The sequence below is a fragment of the Pelobates fuscus genome, chromosome 11, assembly GCF_036172605.1.
Source record: "Pelobates fuscus isolate aPelFus1 chromosome 11, aPelFus1.pri, whole genome shotgun sequence".
NCBI classification, from domain to species: domain Eukaryota; kingdom Metazoa; phylum Chordata; class Amphibia; order Anura; family Pelobatidae; genus Pelobates; species Pelobates fuscus.
Genome location: NC_086327.1, coordinates 11,702,072 through 11,714,435, shown reverse-complemented (window position 1 = coordinate 11,714,435; position 12,364 = coordinate 11,702,072). Strand labels below are relative to the sequence as shown.

Below are 12,364 nucleotides of genomic sequence, written 5' to 3'. Positions count from 1 at the left end.
GTAGGGACTTTGGAGAGACCCTTTTTTTTTTTTTTTTTAGAAAATATATAAATAAATGCAGACTAAATTAATTGTTCATCTGCATTAAAAATATATACATTGGGGGCAGGGCCTGACAGCCAAGATGGCCAGACGTATCCCTTCATAGTTCCAACACATTCAGGCATAAAACTAGTCTTTCCAGCTTTTAACTGCACCAGCAATAGCCACACACTAGCTGGGAGGTGCCTTATAACGAGAGGAAACTCAAAATGCCTACCATACACCGTCCGAGCCTGCAGCCTGGTGTCTAGGGGGAGGTAGTCGATCTTGCTATAATGGACTATCTTTCCATGACGAAAGTATTGCAGCCCCGTAGCCCCCTCCCTCTCCCATCCCACCCTCTGGACCGGCGGGGGATATCACAGTCCCTGCTGCGGAAACTCACCTCACTGCAATAGCAGAACCTCCTGCTGCAAAGCCCACCGCATGGAGCAGCCAAGATGGCCACTGAGCACCCACGCCTGCATCTACAGAAGAGATCACGTACCCAAACTTGGAGAAAGCAATTTGAGGCCAGATTTGATATGATGGGTCAAGCACTCTGGGAGCGCATCGCCTGCCGATCCCACACCGGTACCTCACCTGCAGAGCCAGTGACCCACGCTGTCGTACCGGAGCGTTGCTCCCGACTCTGTACTGGGAGCTAGCACCACCTACCAGATATCCATGCACCCGAGTGACTACGTTCTTCGGAGCACCTGCACGCTCGAGCTCTAGCCAGACACATAAGGCAGAGCATTGGAAACGCAGCAATGTTCCCCTCAGGACCTGAACTCTGGGAAGTGCAAGACTCTGGTACCACGAACCTGCCACTAACGGCAAGCATGAAACCCAACGTCACATTGGGACACGCAACGACAACCTACCCCATATTGACATGGACTGGCAAGTGTGGCCTACCTGTGGCGTTGGATAAGTCATCGATAGCAGTGAATCAGCTTAGTTGCAGTTACTCCTGTTACCAGAGCAGAACGCCCCGTTCCTCTCCACTTACCTGTTATTGATGAGCACCCAGTGACATACCTGCTGATTTCTTATTGATAGCATGTTCTACAACACTCTTTCTAGTCCAACCTAATATTACCTACACCATGCTGAAAGTCTTATTAACATGGTCCTTCAAGCTCCCATGCCTAAAATGAACAGTTTACATACATATACTTCAATCTTTAGCTGCACATGCCCGACTAGTCTGCTTATTCATATCACAATTTATATGTAACAGGCTCTCCCCATACGAGATATTCAAAGTTAACTAAAGTTCCACCTTGCAACCTCAACAAATTAAAAAGGGGAAATTACGTAATACTGATTTTTCCCTTAAACTAGTTTTAATAAAACAGTTTAACAAACGGTTATCGGAATGAAAAGATTTAGGCAAAAATATAGACGACGAAGGAATATTCTCCAAGTCCACTTACAGTTCCAGCTTGGCAATTTTAACCTTATTTTAATTTGGTTTTCAGTCGCTACAATTTGGTGTTCAGTGAACCAACCTTAACTTTAAATTTCACATTGTGCATTCTCAGAGGTTATGCTAAAAGTAAAGATTTTTCTTCACACCTGTAGGTTTTTCCTTCTTTGCCAATATCTCCTGAGGCCAGTATAGGGTACGGGACAACCAGCACCGGAGGTCCAGGTGGGTTCTCTGCCTTAATCTTCTTGCGCCCCCTCTCAGGCTTTGTAGGACCCAGCAGACCATGGCCCTGAATGGTCTTGATGGAGTCCAGCGTGGGGGAGCTTGTGATCCCTGAGATGAGGGTGGGTGAGGTGGCAATGAGCCGGGTCTGGCTGTTGGAGGTGGGAGTAGAGGGAGTAGCACTAGTGGTACCGGTGCTAGATTCTGAGGTGCTTACATTAGTGCGGGAGGACAGACCCAGCCCTGAAAAGTAAGAAGAGAAGCCGGCTAAGCATCGAAAGGGAAACAAAAGAGAAGGAGCACGTTAGCATGTCAAAATAAAATAAATAAATGAAAGAAATCAGCGAAAAATCAGACTACGGACAACACGTCATCCTCACTGCTCCCAGACCCACACAGAATGCAGCAGCCTGCACCCATGCACATTCACAGGTCTACTTGGCAAGGATGAGCTGGGATAGAACGGATTTATATTTACTTCTTCAGAATGTCCCTACACAGGATTACTGACCAAGCCACTCCCTACAACTGTTAACCACGCCACCTCTACACCTTCCAGCCCCCACGCCACCTCTACACCTTCCAGCCCCCACGCCACCTCTACACCTTCCAGCCCCCACGCCACCTCTACACCTTCCAGCCCCCACGCCACCTCTACACCTTCCAGCCCCCACGCCACCTCTACACCTTCCAGCCCCCACGCCACCTCTACACCTTCCAGCCCCCACGCCACCTCTACACCTTCCAGCCCCCACGCCACCTCTACACCTTCCAGCCCCCACGCCACCTCTACACCTTCCAGCCCCCACGCCACCTCTACACCTTCCAGCCCCCACGCCACCTCTACACCTTCCAGCCCCCACGCCACCTCTACACCTTCCAGCCCCCACGCCACCTCTACACCTTCCAGCCCCCACGCCACCTCTACACCTTCCAGCCCCCACGCCACCTCTACACCTTCCAGCCCCCACGCCACCTCTACACCTTCCAGCCCCCACGCCACCTCTACACCTTCCAGCCCCCACGCCACCTCTACACCTTCCAGCCCCCACGCCACCTCTACACCTTCCAGCCCCCACGCCACCTCTACACCTTCCAGCCCCCACGCCACCTCTACACCTTCCAGCCCCCACGCCACCTCTACACCTTCCAGCCCCCACGCCACCTCTACACCTTCCAGCCCCCACGCCACCTCTACACCTTCCAGCCCCCACGCCACCTCTACACCTTCCAGCCCCCACGCCACCTCTACACCTTCCAGCCCCCACGCCACCTCTACACCTTCCAGCCCCCACGCCACCTCTACACCTTCCAGCCCCCACGCCACCTCTACACCTTCCAGCCCCCACGCCACCTCTACTCCTTGCAGTTCCCACGCCATCTCTACGCCTTGCAGCCCCCACGCCACGCCATCTCTACGCCTTGCAGCCCTCACGCCACGCCACCTCTACGCCTTGCAGCCCTCACGCCACGCCACCTCTACGCCTTGCAGCCCTCACGCCACGCCACCTCTACGCCTTGCAGCCCTCACGCCACCTCTACGCCTTGCAGCCCTCACGCCACCTCTACGCCTTGCAGCCCTCACGCCACCTCTACGCCTTGCAGCCCTCACGCCACCTCTACGCCTTGCAGCCCTCACGCCACCTCTACGCCTTGCAGCCCTCACGCCACGTCATCTCTACGCCTTGCAGCCCTCACGCCACGTCACCTCTACTCCTTGCAGCCCTGCCCCACATCACCTCTACTCCTTGCAGCCCTGCCCCACATCACCTCTACTCCTTGCAGCCCTGCCCCACATCACCTCTACTCCTTGCAGCCCTGCCCCACATCACCTCTACTCCTTGCAGCCCTGCCCCACGTCACCTCTACTCCTTGCAGCCTCGCCCCACGTCACGTCGTCATCTCTACTCCTTGCAACCCCACTCCACTATCGTGCCACGGCATCTATCAAATTTACAACTCCTTGCCAAGGTATATGAAATCCCTGTGTTCCCCACCTCCAACACATGAGTACACCTTGCATCCCCTTGCTACGGACTTCCAACTTTATCCCTGGTATTAGAACTCACTATGATCTATGCATTAACATCCCTTGTATCCGTACTGACTCCCTGCACAGTATTCATGGTATCCTTACTGACTCCCTGCACAGTATTCATGGTATCCGTACTGACTCCCTGCACAGTATTCATGGTATCCGTACTGACTCCCTGCACAGTATTCATGGTATCCGTACTGACTCCCTGCACAGTATTCATGGTATCAGTACTGACTCCCTGCACAGTATTCATGGTATCAGTACTGACTCCCTGCACAGTATTCATGGTATCCGTACTGACTCCCTGCACAGTATTCATGGTATCAGTACTGACTCCCTGCACAGTATTCATGGTATCCGTACTGACTCCCTGCACAGTATTCATGGTATCCGTACTGACTCCCTGCACAGTATTCATGGTATCAGTACTGACTCCCTGCACAGTATTCATGGTATCAGTACTGACTCCCTGCACAGTATTCATGGTATCAGTACTGACTCCCTGCACAGTATTCATGGTATCCGTACTGACTCCCTGCGCAGTATTCATGGTATCCGTACTGACTCCCTGCACAGTATTCATGGTATCCGTACTGACTCCCTGCACAGTATTCATGGTATCCGTACTGACTCCCTGCACAGTATTCATGGTATCCGTACTGACTCGCTGCACAGTATTCATGGTATCCGTACTGACTCCCTGCACAGTATTCATGGTATCCGTACTGACTCCCTGCACAGTATTCATGGTATCCGTACTGACTCCCTGCACAGTATTCATGGTATCCGTACTGACTCCCTGCACAGTATTCATGGTATCCGTACTGACTCCCTGCACAGTATTCATGGTATCCGTACTGACTCCCTGTACAGTATTCATGGTATCAGTACTGACTCAATACTGGGGTACCCTTGATAAAGGCAGCCAGTTGGTGCCGAAACGTTGGTGGGTTTGGTGACTCGTGTTTCTGTCTGAGGCTTGTAAGGATTTTTGTGGTAATTTATTACTATTATTTGATTGTATCTCCCTTTACTTCTGTTACTTTGTTTATATTCATTTTTTCTTATATGTTTTCATTCTGGTACTTTTTTGTACATAATAAAATTGAAATATTTTTTTTGAGATTGCTATGGTGTGCATTCTATATACATTAGTACTGACTCCCTGCACAGTATTCATGGTATTAGTACTGACTCCCTGCACAGTATTCATGGTATCCGTACTGACTCCCTGCATAGTATTCATGGTATCCGTACTGACTCCCTGCACAGTATTCATGGTATCCGTACTGACTCCCTGCACAGTATTCATGGTATCAGTACTGACTCCCTGCACAGTATTCATGGTATTAGTACTGACTCCCTGCACAGTGTTCATGGTATCCGTACTGACTCCCTGCACAGTATTCATTGTATCAGTACTGACTCCCTGCACAGTATTCATGGTATTAGTACTGACTCCCTGCACAGTATTCATGGTATTAGTACTGACTCCCTGCACAGTATTCATGGTATTAGTACTGACTCCCTGCACAGTGTTCATGGTATTAGTACTGACTCCCTGCACAGTATTCATGGTATTAGTACTGACTCCCTGCACAGTGTTCATGGTATCCGTACTGACTCCCTGCACAGTATTCATGGCATTAGTACTGACTCCCTGCACAGTATTCATGGCATTAGTACTGACTCCCTGCACAGTATTCATGGTATCCGTACTGACTCCCTGCACAGTATTCATGGTATCCGTACTGACTCCCTGCACAGTATTCATGGTATCCGTACTGACTCCCTGCACAGTATTCATGGTATTAGTACTGACTCCCTGCACAGTATTCATGGTATTAGTACTGACTCCCTGCACAGTATTCATGGTATTAGTACTGACTCCCTGCACAGTATTCATGGCATTAGTACTGACTCCCTGCACAGTATTCATGGTATTAGTACTGACTCCCTGCACAGTATTCATGGCATTAGTACTGACTCCCTGCACAGTATTCATGGTATTAGTACTGACTCCCTGCACAGTATTCATGGTATTAGTACTGACTCCCTGCACAGTATTCATGGTATCAGTACTGACTCCCTGCATGGTTACCCCGGCTGTCCCTGATAATTGAATGCGTACGGTGGTAATGGGAATATGGTTACGGCTACACTAAGCAATACAGGAACATATTAACACAGCACTAAGCTATAGTAGGTTTCACTGGCCCTTGCATCAAGCTCTTTCAGTCCAACACAGATCCAATCTCTGCCCTCACTTCCAAACGCCATGTACTCTACCTGCTCACCGTTGATCCATTTACCCACCTACATAAGTATCTTTGTTCCCCCACTTGCTGTGTCCATAGTGTAAATTACCAGTGACTGTGCTGGTGGCTGGCCGAGCGTGCAATGCCACGTCAGGCTGTGGGACAGCTTGGGGATGCAGACCTGGAACTTGCTGGAGCTTTTGCAGGGACATGACAGACTGGCTACTTTCCGCAGGCGACGGAGGGATCAGGAGCGGCTGCTGAGAAGGGACGGACGAGGGTGGCAAATGAGGAGGTCGAATCTTCTCCGCCATCAGTTGTTCCTTGATTTTATTGATCAGCACCAAGTTATCCAACTGTACAAAGAGGGAAGGAGTTAGATCTGTCAAAATATAATAATATACACCGCAGCGCAGGCAGAAATCCACGAATTGAAGGCTTTCCCAGCAAACACACAGCATAGCTTCACAGACTCCGAGATAAATACACTCTACAAGCAATGAAAGACAATAAAAACACACAATACCGTAGGAGAGACTTTTATTCTGCTCAAAGATTGACCGAGCAACATTTCCACTTAGTGAGGGTCTTTGTCAAGCCTGAGGAAGACCCTCACTGTGTGGAAACCTTGCAGAGTCAGTCTGTGGGCTGAGAAAAAGTTACTGCTCTGTTCACCAAAAAGGAATGAATTATGTTTTTTCTAACTTGGAGATCTAACATTCTAATAATTATAGGCATATCAGTGTGGTGTCATGACGGATTCACTTTCTTTAAACTTTGACAAAATGAAAATGAGAGACCAGTGGCATCTTTAAATGGAAGGGTGGTGGATACACTAAGGAATTGGTGAAATGCTGCCACTCTAAGAATTACTCCCCGATAGATCCTCCAAAAATAGAAAATTACCCATAAAAGAAATTTAATACCATACCTATTACATTATGCAGAAATGGAGGGAGCATTCAATATAGAAAATAAATTTAAAAAAAGTCATAGCACAATAGATTTATAAAAAAAATAAAAACAGCCAGACCCTTTACAACAAACTCACTCACAAAAGCTACGGCACGTTTCCCAAAATGTGCAAAGAACACTTAGCGTGGACAGGCCCATAAGTTCACACAACACAGACCTCTCTGAGAAGCCTTCTGGAGCCTGGATGTAGTAGAAACCTGCTTATCCACCGTTCCCGATATCGGGGTTCCAGCCAGGCGACCTCGGGTGGTTAGAGGAGCAATCTGTAAATAATTTTCAGATACCAAAGTAGTAGAGTGCTGGTCCTTTCCTCTGACAATACTGCGATGTCTAGGAAAAGGTGTTTTTTGCCCATTTTGGGATATGTGCAAAAGCTTTTGCGAGTGAGATTTTTGTGTGTGTTTTTCAATAAACGTGTTGTGCCATGATTTTTCTTTTTCTCCTTTTATATTTGATGCTACCTCCATTCTGCAGACATTGTAATGTAGTGTGTCCCTTTAACATACGCCTGCATCCAATGTCAGTAGGGTGGGTCAGGCAGTGTCTTCTCTAAGCATTTATTTTAATGACCTCTTAATAACCACACAGGATCCACCTAAAGACATGACAATCGCTCTAGGCAGCAGGTGAAACACAGCGGCTTCCATCCAGGGAAGAATACAATAAACATATATGCCGTTATGTTCAACCTAAATTTTATTTGCGATTGTCTAGAGAAGAAGAAAGAGTAAAATAAATAAATAATCAAGCTGTGTTCACGATGCAGGAGGCATGGAGAAAAGGGGAAGATACAGTAACTCCCCCCACCTCCATCCCTTCCCTAAACCAGAGCAGGAATACTTATACAGTATATTAGCTCATTCACAAAGCCTACATACACTCCTGGATGTTGAAGTGATTCACCTTTGAAGGGACACTATGGTCACCAAACAAATTTAGCTTAAATAAAGCAGTGTTGGTGTATAGATCATGCCTCTGCAGTCTCACTGCTCAATTCACTGCCATTTAGGAATTAAATCCTTTTTGTTTCTGTCCATGCAGCCCTAGCCACATCTTTCCTGGCTGTGACTGATACAGCCTGCATGAGAACTAAATGGTTTCATTTTCAAAAAGATGTTAATTTTCGTTAGAAATTTTTATCTTCTGCTCTGTAAATTGAACTCTAAAGGAAGGCTATGGGGTCATGAATAAAACTTGCATTCCTGATTTTGTAGTGCTAAAAACATAGTTTAGATGACTGGCCTCCCCTTATAGAATAAAAACTCACCTTTATTCCAGCGCCACGCTGGTCTAATCCATAGGAAAGCGTTGGGTTGGCTAGATTGTCTCCTTGGCTGAAATCATCAGAATTGACAGGGTCGGAGGCAGAGCCAAACGCGAGACTGCACCAATCAACATCTCCTCATAGAGATGCATCTCTCTGGGGAAAGTTTACAGCCTCCATACAGAGCATGAAGACACTGAATGTCATGTCAGTGTTGCACATTGTGCAACACTTCCCCCAGGAAGCACGTCTACTGTTCCTGTTCATCTGAGTGACGGCTACTCTAGGTGTCCCTAGAGAGCAGTGTAAACAATGCCTTTGCTTTGAAAAGGCAGTGTTTACAGCAAAACGCCTGCAGGGACATACTATACTCCACTAATCTAAGGCTTGCCCAGCTAACACTCAAAACATTAAGCTGTAGTTTTTCTGGTGACTATAGTGTCCCTTTAATCACACACCCTCTAAAAGGCTCCTGCAAGGTCTAGCGGGCTATTTACAAAGCAGGAGATAATAAATTCTAAATCAAACAGAATGTGCAATAAAGAACTTTAAAGATTAGATCTCTCTTTACAGGAAGTGTTTAGGAAGGCTGTGTAAGTTACATGCAGGGAGGTGTGACTAGGGCTGCATAAACAAAGTGATTTAAAGGAACACTATAGGGTCAGGAATATAAACATTTATTATGAACACTATAGTGCTGGATTAAATCATTCGGTCCCAGTCCCATTCTCTGAATTTTTTTCACCTTTTCTGCCACTCTCTGCTAAGCACTCTGTGGCTGACCCCGCCTTCTACATCTGAGATCATCGATCCTGATTATCTCAGCCAATCCAGTGCATTGGGAGGCTATTGAGCATTTGTGTGTAAAATGATATACCAATCTGTATCTCTCTCTACGGGGAACGTTCAGTGCTTCTCTGCTTAGCGTGGAAACGTTGAACAGCACTGTACTAGGAAGCACCGCTAGTGGCAACCTGAGTGACTGCAGTTAGAGATGTTATTATGCAGCAATGCAAACACTGTAGGGACAGGCTATAGACATCAGAACCACTACATTAATCTGTAGTGATTATGGCAACTCTAGTGTCCTAAATAGCAGAGAATTGAGTAGTGAAACTGCAGGGGCATGATTTATACACCCAAACTGCTCCGTTAAGCTAAAGTTGTTTGGTGAGTATAATGTCCCTTTAAATGTGTGTTAGTTCCCCTCCATTGTTGGTAACCTGACAGCAAGATAGTTAAACTAGTTGGTTTACAGCCCTGAATTCACAAAAAAAAAAAAAAAAAAAAAGGAGTGTTGTCACGGGAAAAAAAGGTGTTAGTTTTTAAGGATGTGGCATTTAAAACATATCCCAAAAAACAGAACAGGCAGCACAAACTTCTATGGAAAACTGGACATAACAGAGAATCCAGACTCAGAATACAGCTTTATGATGGAGGGTTACCCAAAGGTTTGCTAATAAAATAAAACCCCTCATAATATGTGTACTGAAAACTTAACATCTCCCTTATTTATTTATATTCACCAGTTATGAACAAGGTAGATATTACACGCAGTCAACCAGGAAGTGAATGTGCTAGAATTATCCCACCACTTTCCTGCAACAACCGTGCACCACGTAAAACTCGCTATATAAATATAGGACAAAGACAAGAGGGTGCGCCACGTAAAACTCGCTATATAAATATAGTACAGTCAAGAGGGTGCGCAATGTAAAACTCGCTATATAAATATAGTACAGACAAGAGGGTGCGCCACGTAAAACTCGCTATATAAATATAGGACAAAGACAAGAGGGTGCGCAATGTAAAACTCGCTATATAAATATAGTACATATAAGAGGGTGCGCAATGTAAAACTCGCTATATAAATATAGTACATATAAGAGGGTGCGCAATGTAAAACTCGCTATATAAATATAGTACATATAAGAGGGTGCGCCACGTAAAACACGCTATATAAATATAGGACAAAGACAAGAGGGTGCGCAATGTAAAACTCGCTATATAAATATAGTACATATAAGAGGGTGCGCAATGTAAAACTCGCTATATAAATATAGTACAGATAAGAGGGTGCGCAATGTAAAACTCGCTATATAAATATAGTACAGATAAGAGGGTGCGCAATGTAAAACTCGCTATATAAATATAGGACAAAGACAAGAGGGTGCGCAATGTAAAACTCGCTATATAAATATAGTACAGACAAGAGGGTGCGCAATGTAAAACTCGCTATATAAATATAGTACAGACAAGAGGGTATTCTCGGGAAGGGGGGGGGGGGTTTAAACAGTGGGACTTTAGGAATGATTAGAGGTATAAACAGAGTTATACTAACTATAAAAGATCCACAGTATATACAAAGTAGAAGAAACCAGGTGTAATCCATTCCCGATACAGGTTAACCATTATCTCAATGAACGTTAAGCATCACCCGACCGCCTGATTCTGAACCATTAGCCAAGATTTAGCCCTTTTCTCCGAATTCATATTTAAGAATCCACCTCAGCCTTAAACATGTACAGCTTTCATCCTATACGCTGCTGACTAGATTTAAAAATATTGAAAACATTCGACATACCTCATCTTAGACACACAAATATACACCATCTCACACACGTCCTATTCAAAAAGTCAGGTTAGAACATCCATGACTGCCATACATACGTTAAAAAATATTTATTTGTAAAGTCCCAAGATTTTTTAAATCAAATGAAGAATGTGTACAACACGGAAAACCGCAAAATATGAAGTATTTGTCAGCTCCAGACTACCAAAACACTTCGAGATGCGTCCACCACCCCCATTTCCCCTACTATACACATCTCCCTTAATACGTAAAGAAATACCGAGATTCGTTAGTAAAAACTAGACTCATCCTCACAGAACTCTCCCCAAAATCTGTCATCATGCAGGTATACATGTAATAACATCCCCCAGACGCAGAGCGCTACAACATGTTGGTGCTTTATAAATAAATTATAAGCGGGGATTTTGGTGTCCAGTGGCACATGGCTACAGGTAAACTCATCTGCTCTCACTTTGCCCTCCACATCTAGAGAAGAGGATGACTTTTAAAGTATACCCTATTAACACGCGCTACCGCCTGCAGAATGTACAACCTTCACTGGATCACTCGGAGCGTCATCATGTAGAATTGAATGCACAATTTATTCATCTGATATTTTTTCAGTCTATGACGAACTCAAAACTAGATGGCTAACATGAATGAAAAAGGTCTAAAATCCCTAATTTTATTTTAAGGATTATAATTCTATTTATCTGTGGGATTTAGAATTAGAACACTTACTGCCCTTAAAAAAAAAAAATAATAATAATAATAATAATAATAACAACTTAAGTTGCTCAAAGGTTAAAGCCATCTATTTATTTTAATGGGTTTTAGGTTCAGAACTCACCAGACTTGGTTCAAACGGATCATTTTAGTGAAGAAGAAAATTAGCTTTTTTGGAATGAAAAACACAGAAAACGCTGAGCTATTTTGATGAACTACAAATTGTTGCCAGAAGGGGGCCATTTGCTCTTTCGGATCGTGTTTAAAAATAAATAAAAAAGACTAAAAATTTTGAGAAATTCCCGTTCAAAGAGCAGGCGTTATGGCGGCTGGTGCTCTCCAACATATATTGTTACCGGAGAATTTCTAAAGCCTTCTACAAGATCAAGGTGTTACTAGATCGTCTACAGCTGAATATGTTCTGCGTTAAGACATACATCTAATAACTGTATACCTGGGCCACAGACACGTGTTACGATACAGCATGGGAGATCACCAACACTATCAATAACAGATTTATACATTGTAGAGAAAGCCACAAGAGCAGCTATTATATCACATCATTTTTATTCACTCCCATGTTTACAACTTATCATTAAAAGGCCTACATTAGAGCTACATACGGGTTCTATCCTACCATATTCACGTTAAAACACACTGCGTTCTCCCACATACAGAGCCCTGACAGTATGTTACCAACAGGGGAGACGCGTCTCGGAGTCAGGGGCGCGGGCAGGCAGCGCAGGAAGTCATTGAACAAGGTACAGTGGAGTCTAACCTTACCTGGGAGGGCATGGTGGGAGGTGGAGGCCAAAAATACGGATTGTTAAAGCGCGGTTCGGCCATCCTG

At 45.2% G+C, this 12,364-nt stretch overlaps 1 protein-coding gene across 7 annotated transcripts in view; it reads right to left on the bottom strand.

The window, feature by feature from the left end:
• Nucleotides 1–12,364, bottom strand: part of ZNF362 (zinc finger protein 362) — a 40,354-nt gene that overhangs the window by 4,103 nt on the left and 23,887 nt on the right. For 4 of the 7 annotated variants that reach the window (XM_063436403.1, XM_063436402.1, XM_063436407.1 and 1 more), the window contains 3 exons: nucleotides 12,298–12,361; nucleotides 6,036–6,333; nucleotides 1,606–1,948 (listed from right to left, as the gene is read on the bottom strand). In XM_063436403.1, coding sequence (XP_063292473.1) covers nucleotides 1,606–1,948; nucleotides 6,036–6,333; nucleotides 12,298–12,361 — 705 coding nt within the window. The remainder of the gene's footprint in view (nucleotides 1–1,605; nucleotides 1,949–6,035; nucleotides 6,334–12,297; nucleotides 12,362–12,364) is intronic. The other 3 variants (XM_063436405.1, XM_063436404.1, XM_063436406.1) reach the window with 3 other exon arrangements.